This window comes from Lissotriton helveticus, chromosome 7, assembly GCF_964261635.1.
Source record: "Lissotriton helveticus chromosome 7, aLisHel1.1, whole genome shotgun sequence".
NCBI lineage: Eukaryota > Metazoa > Chordata > Amphibia > Caudata > Salamandridae > Lissotriton > Lissotriton helveticus.
In genome coordinates this window covers 1290309849-1290330455 of record NC_136068.1, presented here as the reverse complement: position 1 = coordinate 1290330455, position 20607 = coordinate 1290309849, and the positions used below count along the sequence as shown (strand labels likewise).

The window sequence follows — 20607 nt, the reverse complement described above, 5'->3', positions numbered from 1 at the left end:
CTCATTTCCAATGTTTATGCAATGGCAATATGTACACAAGCATGATGCTTGTGAGAGTGGCCAAGGTGGTCAGCTCCCCCACTTCGAAATAAAAGTATTGAAAGTGTCATGAATGTAAGGGGACCCGACTTTGTAAGTACACATAGTGAGACTCCCCAGCACCAGGGGTGGTGAAGGTCTGGACAGCTGAGAAGTGGGTCCCCGATAACTTCAGATACACTCTATTGCAGAATGAGGGGGGGGAAAAAGCCTCCCAAAGGATGGAGGGTGAATCTACGGATGCCAGGTTCTCTTCGAAGTAGTGGTCGGTGGCGGTTGCCAATGCCGTCGCTATTTTGTGATTTTTAAGATAACCTGGATAGATCGGATAAAGTCTCTGTCGTCTGGGGTGGTGTGTCGTGTAACTGAGCTGAATTGGGGAGTGATCCGAGATCCCTCTCGGTAGGTGGTCTATCGATGTTACTTTTTCGGGGGAGATCGCTAGTGTTAGCATGTAGTCTATGCGGGAAAGACTGTTGTGTGCACCGGAGTGGAACGTATATTGGAGCTCTGTGGGATGCTTAAGTCTCCATATGTCTGTCAGTCCTATAGCGTCTAGGAATTCCCTAAAGGCCTGATGAGGTCTAGTAGGGTCCCGGGGTGGATTGCGGTCGACGGACGCGTCTATTACTGCGTTAAAATCCCCTCCTATAATTAGTTCCCCCTCAGGGAGATCGACCAGGAATGTACCGAGGTCTCGGAATGCGCTTTGGTGAAATGCCGGAGTAATATACACCGACAGTATGTTATAATTGATTCCCTCCCATTGACAGGCTAAGGCAGCGAAGCGTCCCTGGTCGTCTGTCCGTGTGTCTTTTATTATTTGTGGGTAGCTTTTGTGTATCAGTATGCCAACCCCGCGGGATCCCGAGGAGAAGTCTGCATGTACTAACATTTTAAAGCCCCAACGATTCAGTGCCTTGCAAGCTGACCCTGTCAAGTGTGTCTCCTGTAGTAGAGCTACAGCCGGGGCCCTCCGTTTTAGGTACTGTAGGACTAAGCCTCGTTTGATTTTATGCCCTAACCCGTTTACATTCCAGGAGATGATTCGTAGGGGGGGGGGGGGGGGGGGACACTCTATTTTACCCGCCTGGGAACCGTGTTCCGCCCTTTCGTCAGTCGCCATAGGGTATGAAGGTCTCATGTGAACTTATAATGCTGCCACCGTATTGCGGTGAAATAAAATGTCGAGCAGCCCGCGCTGGGCTCGCCAATATATGTGCGGTGCCGGAATCTCTGACTTAACAGACAGCTGTAGTGGAAATAAGAAGCGCGCAGGTTGCCCACCGATTGTGTGGTCTAGACTGCGTGTGTATTTGAGTGTATCCCATAGTGTCATTGCTATACATTCATGGAGAGATTGAAGAGCAATCAACTGGTAACATAACCAACTAGAACTTTTGAAGTCCAAGACCCCCACACCCCTCCCTGTCGCCCCACCCAATGCAAAACTGAAAAAACTCCCTACCCCCCCACCCTGCCTCCCTGCCCGGTGGATCCAACCCTGACCACCTCCCCAACTGAGCAGAGCGCTTACATTCCCTTGTAACTTGCATAACTCTGGAGGATGAGACCTCTCCGACCCTCCAAAGTCCCCCATTCGGAATCAGTTCCACAAGTGCATTTTAGGTTCGATAACTCCTACCTCTCGCCATCTTCGTAAAAACGTTCAGTTGAGGCCGTTCCAAGTCTTGGCCCGTTTCAATGATATCGTACAGCCCCCTCACCCCCCGTACATAGTTCGTCCGTACTTCACGGACTACAGTGATTGACTCCAGTACTGGATACGTCACTCCCTTGGTGTCCTCTCGGGCGAGATACGTTCCCTTAGGTCAGTCCCTTTCAGTGTTCCACAGGTGGACGTTGGGTACCTTCATCAGCTGTTCCTCGGGGCGCTCCTCGGTTTCTCGGACCTCTTGCCGGTCGCCAACCCTCTAGCCAATCTTTCGCCTCTCCTGGGGATTCAAAGAACCAGGCCTTTCCCTCGGATTCCACTCTGAACCGTGCTGGGAAGATCATGGAGTATTTGAGTTCTCTTTTCCGCAGCTCCTGCTTGACTTCCACATAGCTCCATCGTTGTTGTGCCACTGCTGCCATATAGTCTGGATAGATGGTGAGTTCTGAGTTTTCGATCTTTATCGGAGGGGCCATTCTTGCCGCTTGCAAGATGGCGTCTCGGTCGTGGAAATTGAAAATACGCGCCAATATGGGCCGTGGCAGTTTCCCCGGGCGTGGCTTCCCTCCTGGTACTCAGTGGGCCCGTTCCACCGAGAAATACTTCGATAATCCACGCGGTTTCAGCTGGTTTAGTATAAGGTCTTCCACAAAGAGGTCGAGGGCCGGGTCCCCTGCTGTCTCTGGTACGCCAACCAGGTGTACATTGTTGCGTCTGGATCTACCTTCCTGGTCGTCCAGCTTAGCTTTTAGAACAGTAGTGTTCTAAGAACACTTAAAGAATAACAGTGAGAATTAAAGGTACAGGAAACATTATAATAAAGTAAAATGTAACAGTTGTGTTGTCTTCTTCCAATTTGCGCAGCCTGTTCTGGAGATCCGCTGTATCCGCTGAGAGCACCGCTGTCGTTTTTTCCACTTCTCCCAGGCGGTCTGTCACTTTAGCGAGATCTGCACGCATGAAGGAGATGTCTGTAGATATTGTGCCCATCGAGGTCTGCATTACTTGCAGCGTCGCCATGACGTCTTTCAAGGTGACTTCCCCAGGGTCTCCTCGGGGGGGGGGGGGGGGGGGGGGGGTGATGATTGCGTGGACGGTTGTGATGTCGTCCCTTTCGTCGTGTCACCGCTTTCTTTATGGTAGGCATATTTATCCAATCTTGGGGCCTCTGAGTGACCCTTCACTCCTCTGCCAATCATATTGGCCCCCTCTCGGGGCCGAAGCCCGGTGGTCGCTTGTGTCTTGTCTGGACGGTGCCCACTGGACACCACCAGCTGGTTACAGTCCTGTGGTTGTCGCCCTGTCCACGCTGGGGGCTGGGATGTGTGCCTCAGGATGGTTGTGGGTGTGCGCCCGCAGGGTCCCGGATGTACAGTCCGCGTTAGCAGGATGCCACTGAGCCCCTGTGCCAGCGACCGCTCTTCGCCCTTCTGGTGGTGATGGTGGTGGGGGGGGGTTCGCAGAGTATTCGTTGGATCCCGGTATGCCTTGAGCCAACCACAGTCTACCTCCCCCACCCGCGTTATTTTAGGGTACCTTCAGTGCAGTGCCGCCGCAGTTATGGACCTCGAGATGTGGGCCCCAGTGCCAAGATGCCCCGTCGTGTTGCTGCCAGTATTTGTGCAACCGTGGGTCTCGCAGCTGGTCATGTCTTGTTCCAGGCACAGTGGGGCGGCTGATCGGCAGGGCTCGGTAGGCCTTGGAATGGCCTCAGTCCACTTCCCACGTTGATTATGAGGCAATTATTCAGTGCTGTGAATCTGTGGGCAGCGTCCGTGCGATACGTGCCTCCGTGGTGGGACACACCTGCTTGCCTTCCTCCGCGCTCGTGTCGCCGGGGGTCCTGCTGCTTGCTTCGTCTTGGTCGGGGCTGATCCGGCGGCCTTGTCACCAGTGGTGCCGGCTCCCGGGTCCCGAAGCTACCCGAGTCCCGGCTTCGGTGGGAAGAGTAGGCCGCAAAGTTGCACACGGTGTATCTCCGGCTGAGGTGGGTTGCGGAGAACGCCGGCCAGTGTTGCGTGGACCGGACGTGTTCCGGTAATCGATTATGCGCTATAGGCGCATGTACTGGGTAGGATAAGTGTCCGGATTTCGGCGGGGGATCACTAGGGCCTCGGAGCTCTTCTAAGCAGCGGCCATCTTGCCTGGTGCAAGCCCCTCCTCTCGACATCTCTATTCTTTACTTATTAACTCCATTCTCACCCTCTGCAGGAAAACAATCTAACAATGGAGTGGATGCCCATGCTCACTATCACCGAAAGGAGGAGTCACTTACCTTGTGACTAGAAAGACTTCTTCAAAGAAAAACAACTTGCAAACATCCGGACCCAACACTAGATGGCAGGAGTATGCAAAGCATGCGAATCTACAGCTCTACATGCCAAGAACATATGTTTACTAGGTAAGTAACATTATCCTTAGACTGTAGCACGTTTTTGGTGTGATTGCTACTTACATGTGCACTTGCGCGGTCGGGCTCACATTTGTGGAAATGGGAAATATTCAACTTGCTGTTAGATGCCGTTTCAAAGAGGAAAGGAAAGTATTAAAAAATGATTATTGCTAGCTATGTGGTCATCAATAACAGAGTTGTTCCATACTGAGGTGTCCCATGTGATGACATAGATGAGAGCAGTGATCAAGTTGTCTATGATGTTGGGATCAAAAGTGCATTAATAATATCTGCCGAACATACACAACACCGCAGTGCAGAGCGAGTTTTGGAAGTTATAACATACAGAATTATAGATGGGAAGCTGGAGGTGTCGAATGTCATTTGGAACCACCAGGTGGAAAACTTTTATTTATTAATTTTACAGCTACCCATCTACAATTTTGGCATGTGAGAGTTTTATATTTTTTACATATGTCCCCATGTCAAAAGGAAGTCATGCACAACATGGAATCCTCTCATTCAGCCCCTCCCCCTAAAAGTAATTTAAGAATATTAATAACCTGATGTCCTGTCCACTGCCATTGCTAGTGCCTTCTGGGGAATACTGGGAGAGCAATTCATTTTCTTTGTTTCCCCATAGCCATGCATAGCCGGGTTAAGGATCTGATATTCATGCTGAAGGCGATCTACCAGAGCAGTACATAACTCAATAGGCTTCTGAAGCTCAAGTTGATGGTGAAATTTAGTAGTGTACGCCCATACTGTGCCAATGAGAAAATCTATACTCTTAGCAGTGCATGAAGATGAAATCTAGACTTGAGGAGACAGTTCTAAATAACTCAGAAGGTAAGAAGAGACTGATACTGAGGGGTTTCATACAGACGTCTCACCCTTGGAACTGTTGAACATACCAAATGAGGATGACCCCATTCTCTTGTGCTGTAATGACATGTTTCATGTTGCAGTGAAAACAAAAAGAGGCTGTAATCCTTCAGATAGGTCACCCACAATCCAGGGCCCAAAACTTCAAGATGTGTACCTCACGGTTAATGGGGTTATGCACTGCATTATTTATTATTATTCAGAATGACTGTATCTGAATTATCAACTCCTAGACCAGCATCAATCTTGTTTTAGGAAGGGGCACAGCACCGAATCAGCTCTCACTCAAGTTATGGAAGACATTTTAAAAATGCTTGACAAAAACAAATCCTGCCTTCTGATTCTCCTTGACCTTTCCTCTGCATTTCACACGGTTAGTCATGACCACCTCCTATCCATCCTGCAAAACAGAATGGGTTTTGCTGATCAGGTGCTACAATGGTTCTTGTCTTTCCTTCATCACAGATCACAAAGGCAAACCACTCTCTCTCCCAGCCCTCTCCTGTACTCATGCGGGTCCCCAAAGGGTCTGCTCTATCTCCTATCCTCTTCAACCTTTTCCTGGAACCTAAGCCTAACTCATTAAACTCCATGAACATTCTCTTCCACATGTATGCGTACAAAACACAACTCTATTTTAAAATCTCATCCCTGAGAAACATCATCTCTCTCAACACTGGTTAACGGAGAACCATCTCCTGCTTAACACTTCCAAAATGGAATATGTGCTCATCTCCCCTCCGAACCACATCCCCAAGCTTGACCTATGGCTGAGTCACCTCACTGCTTTCAATTGCACTCCTCTCATCATAGACTCAGCCAAATCTCTCGGAGTCACCATGGAAAAGCACCTAAATATGAAAAATCATATCAGCAATGTATGTAAGGGAGCAAACCACTTGTGGAGGTCACTGAGAAATATCAAACCTTTCCTTCCACTAAATGATTTCAAGCAGTGGCCCAAGCACTTGTCTTGCCGAGGCTAGACTACAGCAGTGCTACCCTCTGTGGCCTTCCCAAATACGCCCTGGCTCCACTAAGTTCATCACTGAACAGGGGGGCTAGACTGGTCACAGTTACCAAACGATACGAACATATATCCCCAATCCTAAAATCTCTCAAATGGCTTTCCTACGAAGCATGAATTCAGTTAACGATTGCCGTTGTGGCGCACAAAGCCCTTCACTTCAATGCTCCCAGGTACCTTGCGCAAAAACTTGAACTATCCTCTGGTTTAAGAGCCTCAAGAAGCGCCACTACCTTCCTCTTGAAACCACTCACCCATAACAAAAAAATAACTTGTCACCAAGCTTTCTCTGGCGCTGCCCCAAAGATATGGAAATCTCTTCCACCGGAGGTACGCAGAATCTCTTCAACGAAGACTTTCAAATTGGAAGCTAAACGATTCCTAATGAACAAATTCTTACCATAAGAGGGATCGGCTCACTTGATCGTTGACATTGTTCCCACTATCTTGTTACCTCCATTTGTAACAGCTCTTCTTTAATGCACACTGTGACCCCTCCTCGTTGCCCGTGTACACCTGCTTATTGTATTACCCTCCTGGGTGCAATTGTCCCGCACTCTGCGATAATTCCCGTCTCTCTTTTGTCTTTTTTCTCTCTCTCTCTCTCTCTGTCTGTTAATATTGCATTTATGTTCGTCCTCCCATCATATTGTGAAGGGCTCTGATAACCTTCGGGATCTTGTTAGTGCTATATAAAACTTTATAAATAAATAAACAGCTGTTCATGGCAACGGTTTTTCCCCCCAGCCTTGTTTTATTGGGTTTTATAGTTTCTTTTACATTATGATTACATTCCATTACATAGATTATTTTTACATAGTGCATAGTATTAAAATGACACATGAGTACAATTACAATTCTTTTGTTCCGTATTTCACTCTGTGGAAAGTACATTTTTTCTGGTAAATCCGTTATCCCTTCGCTTGAAGCATAACTATTTTCTTCAGGTCTGGCGGTAGCCAAGACTTTTTTTTTAATACTTACTCATGAGGGCTTTTAGCCAACCCTCTTTACGCATTGGTCTGTTACTGTGTCATTCGCATTTTTCTTCCACCCATTACAGTATGGAGCAGTGGGTCGACCCTCTTCTGCCATTGGCTTGCTTCACTGTGAGTGATGTCATTCTGCCGTTAAGTAAGGAGCACCTCTACACAAAGAAGTGCCCTTAAATGCCAGGGACTACTGTTTAAAACATGCTTTTTCAGCCCCTAAAAATTAGCTTTTAGCCGCTTTCTTTTTTCCTTTTTTTTAAGATTGAGGGCTCAGCAGATTCCTCAACAATAAAGTTTTGTAAAAATTAGAAAACAAAACGAGGATTAATGAAGCCAGAAGGATGGCAGACCTTTTGGCTTTGCCAATGCTTGTTCTGTTCTTGTTATTTTTATATCTGCTTTAAATAGCTTTCAATCTTGTCTTTGTTGTACACTGGAATACTACCCATAGTTGACTTTGTAGTAGTAAACAAACAACTAAAGAGACTTTAATAACCATGTGTATTAACTGACCCCAGCTGCTTCTCTGGGCAGTGCCATACAGCCCATCTCTGCCAGCTTGTGGACATCTTTCCATATTGCTATTATAAGGGCTGGAGCTGATTTTCAGGTTATGGCAGTAGTTTATTTGCTCATTATTATTTCTAAATCTATGACCGTATTACCTGACGTTTTTCATTTCATGCTGGGGAACTATCCCAAAAGGCATCCCATGGGTGTGTATAACTCTTCCTTCCTTAATGCAGTCTCGGGGTGCGCTGCAAGCCCTTCCAGTATTTTACTAATGCCATGTGGTAAAACCCTGCTTCCCTCACGCACATCTGGGGCATGTTGATTACTTCTGAGTAAGTCTTTTAGGTGTTTATTAAGTTCTGTGAAGAAAATGTAATTGTGTTTATTTATTTTTTATTTATTTTGAAAGTTTTATATAGCGCGGACAAGATCCTTGCAGATATCAGAGCGCTTTACATAGAAGGGGTACATGAGGGCGCATAGTCAGACAGATAAATCAATAGAACAAACAGTACAAATAGGTGGCTGCAAAGCCAATCATGTGAGTAATAAGACAGCTAATACAAATAAGCAAAGGGGTCAAACATGTGGTACAGATCGGTACAGAGTATTAACAGAGTTCGAGATAATAGTTCAAGTGTATTTAGCCATAAGGATAGCTTTTACTTCATTTTTAAAGAGTGTAGTGGAAGAGATAAGCCTGGTTTCGGGAGGGAGTGAGTTCCAGATCCTAGGCGCCATTACTGAGAAGGAGCGCTTATATGTTTTTTCCTTCCGGAATCTTCGAGGTTTCAGCAGAAGATTGTTTGTGCCTCTAGTGTTTCTAGCTCCGCCAGAGATTGTCAGCTTCTGAGCGAGGTAGCCGGGTGAGTTTAGGTGTACCGCCTTGTGTGTCATGCAGGCGATTTTCAGATGTATTCTGGCTTCAAAAGGTAGCCAGTTCAGGGATTTCAAGTCAGGGGTAATATGGAAGTGCTTTTTTGACCCAGTGATGAGTCTCGCTGCAGCGTTTAGAGAAGCTCTTAGGGGTGCGGTTGTAGTTAGGGGGAGTCCGCAGAGGGCGATGCTGCCGTATTCTATTCGAGGGAGGACTAGTGCTTGTACTGCGGTTTGGAAGTCTTTGGCTGGGAGGAAGGGTTTAAGTTTCCTCAGCGTATTGATTTGGAAGTTCGCTCCCTTTGTTGCCTTGCTGATATGTTGCTGCATGTTGAGATTGGTGTCGAGTGTTATGCCTAAAGATTTTGCTGAGTCCACGATGGTGGGTTGGACATTGAGTGCGGTTAGGTGTTTAAGACAAATTTGAGTGGTGGCGATCTTCGCTGGAGGTGAGATCAGAAGGAACTCTGTTTTCAGGGCATTGAGTTTGAGATGATTATCGGCAAGCCAGGATTGGGTACCTCTGATCGTTGAGTTCAGGAGCAGGATGTCTTTGGGGGATTGTAATTTGAGATAAAGTTGGGTGTCATCGGCGTACATGTGAAAGTGTACATTGGATGCTTGTAGCAAGGTGGTCAGAGGTTCCATAACTAGGTTGAACAGAGTTGGGGATAGAGAGGATCCTTGGGGGACGCCTAGCGTTACAGGTATTGGCGAGGACATCAGGTTGTTGCTCTTGAATTTCTGAGACCTGTTGTGAAGAAAGGAAGTGAACCACTTGAGAACAGTTCCAGATAAACCCATTCTTGTGTTTAGTAGTTTCAGTAAATTCTCATGTTGCGTCGTCAATTATGTGAGTCATAGCAGTTTCTGTACTGTGTCCTGCTCGGAAGCCTGACTGGTGAGGATTGAGGAGATCAAATTGTTCAATGTGTTTAGTCAATTGTAGTTGTGCGCATTTTTCCAGCAGTTTGGCGAGAGTGGGAATATTGGTAATGGGACGGTAATTGTTGAGATCAGAGGGGTCGGCTGTAGGTTTCTTTAGAAGAGGTGTGACTTGTCCAACTTTGAGAGAGTCAGGTATGCTTCCTTGTTGGAGAGAGCTGTTGATAATTTTAGTCCAGAGAGGGAGAAGCAAAGGGGTAAAGTCTTTTACTGCTGTAGCAGGAAGGGGGTCCGTGAGGTGATTGGATGGTTTCAGGGTGCTGAGCAGTTTGCCAATTTCTTCTTCCGTGTATGTGCCAAAGGTTGACCATGTAGCATTGTTTTTTGGTTCAATTGGTGTATTTGAAAACTACATTGCATGACACCCTCTATGTATATTTTGGAATCCATGTCTTCTCTACAGTAAAGTTGAAATCGGTTTCCCACACTTACCCAATTAATGAGCTGGCCTAATTTTTTAGTACTGTTGCATAATGATTTGTTTTTACTTATAAATGAGTTGATTATTTTGTAACCTTTTCTTTATTACTTTGACTTTTTAAGGTTGTGACTTCAGTAAATACCTGGGGGCGGTAGGAGTGTTTGTCTCTCACTAGACCCAAGGCAGGTGAACTCTTTCCCTCCCACTCCCCCACGCACCACCAAGGTTTTCACCAAACAGGATCTGGCAGTGCTGCTTTGGGATGTTTGCGGTTTTCTGTTGTTCTTCTTAAGTTCTGCAGTGTTCTTATGTGGGTCAACAAGACCTGAAATATTCTGCTGAATCGAAACCGGGTCTGCTATGGGCTGCTGTCCAGAGTCAGGATCGGTCACATACAGCTGTAAGCATCAGCCATGTGCTTTGTCAAACTGACGAATCTGATGTGTTCTCCTCCAGTGATCTGCATGTTATGGTTCTTCTTGTGTCATTCAGAAAGCTATTTGCACTAACCAAGTCCTTTTTATTATTAATTTCAGATATTTAAACACTGATGCCCGTGCTGTGGAGATGGAACATGAGGCTTTCCGGAGCAGCAAGATGGTTAATCTCTATAAGGCGACCATGCTGAAGAAAGTATGCTACCACTGATCGAAGGGGTGGGAGTACAAAAGACATAGACTGCCTGGTGGGCGGTGGGATGGGATGGGGTTCAATTACTCTTAAGAGCTGCAGTAGATTGGAGAAGAGATGTCAAGTCTCTAAGCATGCAGGAGTAGGTGTAATGGTGGAAGATTGTGTAGACACATTACATCGAGAGCTCAGAAGAGCCGCTGCTACTTGTGCCGTCTACTGTGGGGAGACTAGGCCTGTTTAGATGACTTTAAGTTTTAATTCAGCAGTAAGAGGTTCTTTTCCCCTCTCTTTTCAGGTTGCGGAGATTAACAAAGCGTCAAAGGTGGGTGAAATGTATTCTGGGCTCATGCCAGAGCACGAAAAAAGCAGAGAACCCGCAAAGGAGTCTTCAGCCTCGGAACTTGAAGATGGCTTTGTTCCTGCTTCACAAGTCTACTCGGTTAGTCCATGTGGGGCTAGGTTTGAAATCAGCATGGCAAGGAAGAGACCATGGAACATGGATATAGAAAGAACACATTTCATGCAATTCCCAATCACACACGTTTAGTACATTTACTTGTAGGGAAAACCTGGAGATGTCTCTTCTTTATTAACACCCCTAAAATTGGTAGGGTGGGATCCGACTTCGTTTTTCGCATAAACTGTATTTTTAGTAGCACAACCTGATATCACACTAGGTTCTCACTTGCATGGCTTAAAAAGTCTTAGCAAATGGGAGACATCTTTTCATAGAGGTTGAGGACTAACCTGAGCATTAGAAAAATTCAAAGGATTCCCCAAATTATTCAGCTGGAGAGGGGCATATGGGTCAACAAAAGCAACAAAAAAATCTGAACTAAAGTGTATTCAGTGCTGTCAGCTAGAAAGGGGGGGTTTACTGCTTATCTCCTTAAATGTCAACCTAACCACATTATGCTTTCTAGGTTCAGTTCCCCCTTAGCACCTACTCATTGGAACGCTCTTCCACCCTATTTGAGGGCGATTTTCAAGCTACTCCCATTACGCAAGAGGCTAGGAAGTTTTCTGTACGAAAAGTAGTCCATCATTAACCTCGATATAAAGCTTCCCTGCATTTTGTATGTCCACCCTAGCTTCAAGATATCCCTTCGGGGAGGAGCAGTGCGCTATATAAATGAAATATATAAATATATAGAATAAGCAACTCCTACTATTCCATTCAGCGTTAGAAATATAAAGAATCTTTATATTATGTTATGTAGCAGCAATTTGCACAATATATTTTATATAAAAAATACCAAATTGAGTATTTTGTAAAACTCATTCGTATACCAAAACAGAGTTCATTCAGCTGGATACTGCTATACAAAGACAGCACGTCACCCTGAACACACACTGCACTAGGGACATTCTGTAACAGTACATTTTGGCGGAGTCCAGTGGGAGCTTAAAAATTGACAGTTCTGAATGTTGGTGGTGTTTCTCAAGTTCATCACCCTCTCATGACAAAATTCCAAGTCCGCATAGATCCTTCATCATGTAATTCCAATAATCTTTGGAGAATACACACTGGTAAAGAGCCCTGCTTCCATATTTCCAAGATTAACTTCTTGACGTTGCCCAATCACTCAAACTGTCACAAGTGTGTAGACTGTACTCTGTAGTATATTCATCCTGCCTCTTGTGGAACCTCGAACATTAGTTGGATGATAGTCCCTGTTCTCGATTATCAGTCATAAGAAATTATCCTTATGAATCGCCCCTCAGTCACTAGCATATCTTATTGTAATCCAGATCCAACAGATAGGTTGTTTTCCCGAACTAGGCTTCTTTTTCAGAAAAGTCTAATAAAAAATGTGACTTATTTAAGCACAAATATACTTAGGCACAAGTGGGATATGTTTATTAGGAGTTAAATTGATTGAAGTGTGGCTCATTTGTTACATTGAAACATTTTGATTTACCATACTAGGTTGAAATATTGTTGACCATCGTCCTGCTACAGGACATGTTTGCCAAAGAATGTACTTAATGCCGATAAAATTGTCTATCTGGGAGATGAGCTACTCTGCTTAATATTATTTATAATAGGGGAAAGATGTTTGAGTAATGGAGACTGATCCTAATTCTGTTTCTCCGTTCATCCTAGTGCATCTCCCCAGTGTTAATATATTTGTTGCCTAGGGAAAATTGTCTTTAAATTCTTGAGATGTTTTGTTGGTAAATGTAGGCAATGATTTCTCCGCCTTTCTTTCCTCCAACATTTAGGCTAAACGTTCAAATCAGCCAGGTTTAGAAGATGTGTATGTAAGCATAGGGACTCGTGCTCCTCGACTGACTGTTGAGTCCAGATCTGAAGAGAGTGAGCTATTTGACCCTGCTTGGGGCACTCATTTTAACTGGAGCGTTCTGTCATGGCCTTCATCATTCTCCTCAGGCAAAGGCTCCTGCTCATCTGATTTTCATTTCTCAAATCGGTATGGTTGTCTCATTTAGTATTAAACACTTGAAAGTAACAATCTAGTTCAAGAGATACTCGCTTTTAAGTCTGAATGGACACATTGTGTGGCATTCAAGCAATCGGGTATCAACTTTTTCTAATAAGTAAAGTAGTAACTTGCACTCCTCAGGCTGTCATAGAGCAAATATTTCCCACTGACCTTTTAGTATTATCAGAAAACATGACCAAATATTAGATCTTTTTGGAGGTATGGTGAATATTTACTTAAAACATTTTTCAAATTGCATTGTGCCTCTGAGGTTATGTGATCAAAAGGTCAAATCTTTATCTGTTTCTGTTTGAAAGATGTGATGGGACGCTATTGGGTAGGTACAGTGAGAACAGCATTCTCTAAAGTTTTGTGATCTTAACTATATAATAACGTTTATAGTAAACTATATACATTCTTCCAAAGCTGCGTACAGAGACATGTTACTTGTAGGAGTCACAGAAAAGAGAGATATAAAGAAATATATCTGAATGAAAGAAACCATATGCAATCTTTTCCCTTTCCTCCCATTTCGTTGTCTCTCCCTTCATCATCTTTTGCAAGTGCTGTTTAATTTCACTTTGTTCCACAACACATATTAAATCTCATTATTTTTCTCTTCATGTAGTTTAAACCCAAACGGATTGGTGCTGGTGTGCGTAGTGCTCAAGGACAGTTTCAGACTGCTTCTGACCTGCTCAAGCAATCAAAGGCGGGAGACACTGAAGGAGCAATTTCAAGTTCCACGTCAACCGCAGAGCAAAGTCAACCCAGGAAAGAGAACTCGAGTTCAGCACTTTATGACAATTTATGTCCCCCCAAAAATATAGAGGAAACAGCAGGAGAATCTCAGGAGACCATGGAAGCGTGTTCCCTTCCCACCAAGGAAGAATCCACTACAAACTCAAAAAATACTCTTTTGTCTGATAGTCCCAAAAAGACCAAACCTAGAAAAAAGCAACTTCAGCTGGCAGAGGCAGCCAAAAAAGATTCCCAGAATATCTCCAAGTTTTTCCAGCTTGGAGTAAAATCGGAGACCAGGACTTCTGTAAATATCCCCAAGGGGAATGAAGAGGTGGACTGTAATATCAGAGAGGCACAGCCTCCGCCTGCTCACCAAAACAAAACTCCTGAGAACAATGTCTTCCTAGATACGGAGGGTGCCACAGCTACAGTCCATCATAGGGAAAAGGAATCACTGACCGTGGTTGAGGATGGGCAGACTGGCATTGGACTTGCATGTTTTGGAAGGCCAGATGAGAATCTGCTGAGCAATCAACACCAGGAACCAGGGACCGGGGACTACCTAGACCACGTGAAGTGCCATAACACAGAGGAGGCTGACACGGAAAAGAGGTGAGGAACTTGGGTGTCCACGGGAGAATCAAGCTCAAAAAGGTAGGTCATATATTGCTGACCACTATTCTGTCTGTTAAACAAATTAATGAGGCTGTAAAGGGCAGCAGATCAACCTTCAAGCACGACCAGTCTGCTCTCAAAACCACCTGTGTGCTCTCTTCTGCTGCGGTTACACTCTGCACAGGCCATGTACACAGTTGGTTATTACCCCTGTTGTAATTCCTCGCCCATGGGGCCATTAGTGGCAGTTACAACCCTGCATTATGTTGTCCTTGCCCTGTACCCTCACAATCACATTCATTAGTCAATAGCGTCCTTTTTGCATCCTTCTGCTTGTGTTCCTCCAGGGCTTCGTTCTCCAGGCAGCGACCCTGTCATATTTGTGGATCTTGTCTTTATCATGAGTGCTTCCATCGCCTGACGACGATGTCATGACCTGGAAATACCGACCTAGGACGGTCATGTCCTTCCTCTGTGCTCTCACTGTGCACCTCCCCTCTGTGTCATGTCCTGCAGTCTGTCCCTGGACTATGGTGTCCTTGCAGAACACAGTCATCGCTTCCATCTCTTGCTCTGTATCCTCAACACTTCGATTCTGATCTGGTATTGAGGAGACTATAGTAACAGAGAAATCAAAAGGGGACTATAATAGAAGAGAAATCTAGAGGCTTTCTGTGGGTAGGCTGAGCTTCCACAGCAGTCCAGGTGGACGGAGCTATTAGCACACACGATGGGTTTAAAGGCTTCTGAAGTACCCTTGGCTCGCACTAGTGTGGCCTAAACGTGTAACTAGTGTCGTGGATATAGACAAGATAAAACGACATCGAAAAAATAGTAAACATTTATTAATAAAAGCATTCAATGGCTGAGAGGGAAATGCCTATTTTGGGTGGGGGATGAATCTTTCTAATCATTCCAAAATAGCCTGTTTGGCATAGCAATCTATTGACTGTTTACTAAAAGTAAAAATAAAGGTAAAACCATCAAGAGTTTTAAGGGCACACCTGTGCACCTCAGCCAGTCAGGATTCTTATACAAGCTGGCACAGTGGACGATAAGCTAGCAATAGGGACCGGTACCGCTAAGGTGAATTATTTTCGGATACATTCAGAAACAGTCAGGTCATGTTTCGTGTGCCTCTGATAGCCTTGCAAGTTCATCTCCTCTGACAGACTGTCTCAGGTAGGATCCTCACAGCCAGCCATAGAGGCTGAAACCGCAGGGGATTGTTGTATCTCCTTTTGATCTTTCCAGGCATGAAAGATAAACTAACATCATACTTTCCTGGATTCCCCAAACACCTACGCAACAGTGCTACTTCTCTTTCCTATCTCGGCATACTCTGATTGAGTACTAGGCCGTCACCAGCCTTTGTATTTAAAGACATGGAGCCTGATTCACAAAACCTGTGTGCACTTTTTGCAGCTGGCAGAATACCTCTGGTAATTGTGCGTGTGGTTTCTGAACCCAAATACCCAAATTCACCATGCCTTTTGCTGGTCTGGGTAGGGCCAATAAGTGTATGTGCGGCACTCCTAGTTTTAGACTTTATCTCAATGCACAACCAAGCAGCTGGCCCTGTCTGCTCTGGCTTTGATGGCCCATTGTAGCAGGTTGGCAGGTTAACATTTACTTTTCCACTCCTGATTCGGCATGTGCTCCTCCACGCACGCATTTGATGTATGGATGTTGGAGTCTATAAAGCAACCGGGTTATTTCTGTTCCCACATGTGCCTGATGCCTCTTTTGTGCATACCTCTGTGAAGGAAGGATCCCCTAGACTCTGTACTTACCACAGACCTGGTAGACCCTGAGCACAACATGTGCATGCATGAGCTTAAGCCTATTTGTACACTTGCATTACATTTTAAACACAGGAAAATTCTTACTGAGAATTTGTAAAATACACTCTTTGCGCCCAATAAAACAGTGTTGTGTGCAAGTTGTTTTACACCAAGCATCACTTAGTAGCGGTGTGGTCCTCCTTTTGTATTTTCATTTTAATCAACACCTTGAGCCGACAAATCATGGTTCAAGGAGCAGTGTTGCATGTCTTCCAGAAAAAAACACTCCTAACAGATGCATCTTTAATATGGAGCTGCTTTGCAGGTAGTAATTTGCTTTGCTTGATGATGGCAAATGGATGATCTCTGGGTCAAGTCCCAAAAGGCAAGTGGGGGCGTGGCTACGAGCCGGCAATGGTGGACGCATAGTCTTTGAGCTCCGTCCCTAGCTCGCAAAACTAGCTACTTATCCTGTACCCCAAGTACGCCACCCACCTATAATTGCCTTCCGGAGCATCGAGGAGCCAAGGAGGAGCGGCGGCGAAGCCCTGCCGTCCCTTAACACGTCCCAGGACCCGGGAGGAGTAACGACACCCGCGGCGGCCTGCGGCCTCGTGTGAAGCCGCGTCCTGGATTTGGCAGGCAGCCCGGGGGGCTATCTACTGACGGCGAGGTTGCGGGAGCACAACAGGTACGCCTGAATCCGGGATGCGACCGCTCCCACACCGACTACCCTGCCTCCTCAGCTTGGGTGTGGCCCCCGACGGAGCACCCTGTGAGACCGGCCTGCCATCGCCGGCCGCGGCCGAGAGCGGCTGCGCGCGCTGGGGGACGCCGCGATCGGAGCTCCACCACTACGGCCAGTGGGAACCAGGGCGCCTGACTGCCGAGCGTGGTCTGCGGACCCGGACTACGGCAGGGACGGACAGCGGATCGCCACCCCAGGAAGGCAGCAGGTACTAGCTGAGCGCGGTGGGCGGCCTGGGCGGCGACACCGGCGGACGCCATCTTGTCTCCTTCCGGGGCCCCGGGCTGCGCCAAGCTCACCGCGCGGTGATCTCTGCCCGCCGAAGCCTTGCACCAAGACCACTGGGAACAGGGAGAGCGTCGAGTTACCGTAAAAGACCCACTCGCATCCTTGCATGAGACAACCCCGACGTTCCCGGAGGGCAGGGTTCGGAGTACGAGGACGCCATACCTGAGGTCTCTCCTACTACAAGCCACAGCGGTGACCCCGGACCACCTTCGTGACACCCCTTCTACTACCTGGGGGTCGCCCCGGCCACCACTGCCTGTACCCGACCATACGCCGCTGAGAACTTTGCTCACATCACCTTAGTGTCCCACACTGGCTCTGGGGAAGACGTAGTACCGGCTGATCCCCGGCTCCCGGATCACATCTCTCAACGTTCACTGGTGCGCAGGATACCACGGACCACAACACGGTGGAGCCTGCCCTGTGGGCGCGAGATCAACGCAGCGTCGCCCTGCACACCAGATCCATGGGGAGACACCGGGGCAAATCTCAGGACCAGGGCGCGCCAACGGACATGCAGTCTACCGTATCTGAGGACCCTCTGGCTTCTTCCAACGCGGATGTCGTCCCGCCAACCGGAAAGGGGACCCAAGACGCCAAGCTGGACCTCATCCTGAATGAAATTAGGGCGACAAGAGAGGCACTTGAAACGCGTATGGATACTATGGCAACGGGCCTCTCACTGCTCAGGGCAGATCACAATAAACTGGCTGAGAGAGTGTCGGAGCAGAAAATTGCGCTCAATGACCTGATCCCCCACCAAACGGAACACTCCACAAAACTGGAAGGCATGGACAAACGACTCCGACAGCTGTGGGACAGGGTGGACGACGCGGAAGGGCGGGCCCGCCGCAACAACGTCCGGATTTTGGGCATTCCAGAGCGGAGCGAAGGGAGGAACCCCACCCAATTCGTGGAAGACTGGCTCAAACAGATGGTAGGCCAGGAAGATTTTACTGCCCTATACAGCGTGGAGAGAGCACACAGGATGCCTTCGAAGCCGCCTCAGCCAGGAGCACCGCCGCGCCCTCTGATCGCACGCCTCCTTCACTATAAAGACCGTGACACAGTATTACGCGCGGCAAGGGAGAAAGCGCCTATCCGATATGAAGACAAGACCATATCGGTGTACCCGGACTTCACACCGGCGGTACAGCGGGCCAGATCCACCTTCCTGGGTGTCAAACGCAAATTGCGCGAACGAGACCTGAAATACGCGCTCCTCTTCCCAGCCCGCCTCAAGATCCTGCACGGCAACAGATCACACTTCTTTGATTCCCCAGAAGAAGCGGAAGAATGGATGGAAGTCACACTCACCCTCCGACATCACAAGACCCGTTCGCCGATGGAGCCAGCAATGGCCGCCGGAACCAACCTAGCCGTAGCCGCCCTACCTCTGATACTGGCCAAGGCCCCTCGACACGTACCCCACCGAAAGGTCAAGACGCGACGAACCGCTCACTGGACAAAACGAAGGTGACACAGCTGACAGAGGCGGCACTAGCCGCCCACGATGCGGGCACAGCAAGGGGCACGGCTAGCAACTCGGACACGCGCACAGAGGTATCGGGGTCAGCGGATAGCTTGCAGCTCTTCCCCAAGATCACAGCACAATTGGCTGCAGAATTTTGACTACGGCACCTTGATCGCTGCACGATTGGTAATGTATGACCAGCACGCTTAGCCACACGCGGGTGGGTGGCATGGGGGCTGTATGTGCTAAGGGCTTGCTGGATCACCACGGATCAGCACATAACAGGATCGGATAGACTACACCCCCCATCGAATGGACATGGTTAAGTTAGAATGTTACCCACGTTGGGTATCATGGTTTGGACCCCGAGTCCGTTTCCTTGGGGACCTTAAAGTTCAGGGGTTGTTTTTTAGAATGGCATTCTATCACCAACACAGAGTACTCTCGGCTTGCTCACCTACAGACGCGCCACTTCCTTATGCAGCACACAGACATGGGGTCACTTAAGTTATATAACATATGCACCTGGAACGTGAGAGGCATGGGCTCGATCCACAAGCGGCACAGAATACTGGCCCAACTTAACCGCAGAGGGGTGGTGATAGCCTGCCTACAAGAGACACATTTAAGTGGTGCCAAGAACTTGAAACTGTCAAAGAAATGGAGGGGCCAACTTTTCGCTACGTCCTACTCTGCATTTTCAAGAGGGGCGGCTATATGGGTTCGTAATTCTGTGCCCTTCAAACCACTGGAACAGAAGATTGACAAAGAGGGAAGATATGTATTTGTACGGGGCGAGCTGGATGGTGTAACTGTTGTAATTGGCTGTGTGTACGCCCCGAATTCGGGCCAATCGGTCTTTTTAACTAGCCTTAATGGTGTACTGGCGGACTGGGCGAGCTACCAATGGATCATCGGAGGGGATTTTAATGCTGTACTTGATGTTATGTTGGACAGGTCACACCCACCTTTACACGCCACCGACAGCAGGAAACAGGCGGCCGCACTGACACAATGGGCGGACGGGTGGGATTTAGCGGATGCATGGCGCAGCAAACACTTACTAGACAAAGAGTACACCTTTTTCTCCCCACCTCACCAACTGCACACCAGAATAGACAGAGTGTTCTGCTCCCTCTCTTTACTTGGGGCGATCCTCACAACGCAACACATGGGTAAGACATTCTCAGATCATAACCCTGTGGAACTGGTGATGCAATGGGGTAGACTCCTGACACCTATACCAACGTGGAGGCTGCCCACGGACCGGTTTGAAGATGTTGCCTTCAAATCATCCATGGCGGACACCATTGAGGCTTTCTTCGCCACGAACACTGGCACCTCTAGCTCCAGGCGACTGGAGTGGGACACATTCAAAGTCTACATAAGGGGGGAGGCAATGGCCACACGGGTGGGCATGAAGAGGGTGGTAATAGACGGCCTCAAGGAAGTAGAGGGTAAACTGGCATTGCTAGAAAAAGAAGCAGCAGGCACACACCTCCACTTTACACCATTACATGAAGCGCACATAAGGCATGCCGAGCTCCTGGAAGAACTTAGGCTACTGGACTACCGGGAATATACTAACAGACAGCACACCCAGGCTGACCGGTCAGGCCCACTGCTAGCCCGCATACTACGGGACGCCCCGACACACTTACCAATCCTTTCTGTTACAGACCAGGACGGCTCCACGGCCTCGACTCAATTAGGAATCAACAAGGCCTTCACAGACTACTACACCACATTGTACGACCCACACCAACCCCTCTCGCACGCGGCACTAGAGGCATTCATGGAGGGCCTGGACATGCCGCAGCTTACAGAACATTTTAGAACACAAGGAAACCCTAATTGGAACCTTAGGACCATGGGTTATTTTGATTATTATAGACAACAGGGGTCCTAGGAAGTTATGATGCAACAAGGAATACTCATATAGACCACAATCAGTGCTATATTGTTTTCGGCGCCCAGCCGGGCGTAAAATTATTTATTAAAGAATAACATAGATTTGTATTGAACTGAAAGGGGTCAATGAATAAACAGTAAGATAGGGTACAGTCCTGTACCTATCCCGCAAGATTGGAAAACCAATAGAGTCAAGTA

General features: G+C 47.4%; 1 protein-coding gene across 3 annotated transcripts in view; it reads left to right on the top strand.

Annotated features, from left to right (window-relative positions):
• RECQL5 (RecQ like helicase 5) overlaps positions 1-20607 on the top strand; it is a 912465-nt gene that overhangs the window by 834856 nt on the left and 57002 nt on the right. For all 3 annotated transcript variants that reach the window (XM_078654534.1, XM_078654536.1, XM_078654535.1), the window contains 3 exons: positions 10302-10398; positions 10694-10837; positions 13474-14201. In XM_078654534.1, coding sequence (XP_078510660.1) covers positions 10302-10398; positions 10694-10837; positions 13474-14201 — 969 coding nt within the window. The remainder of the gene's footprint in view (positions 1-10301; positions 10399-10693; positions 10838-13473; positions 14202-20607) is intronic.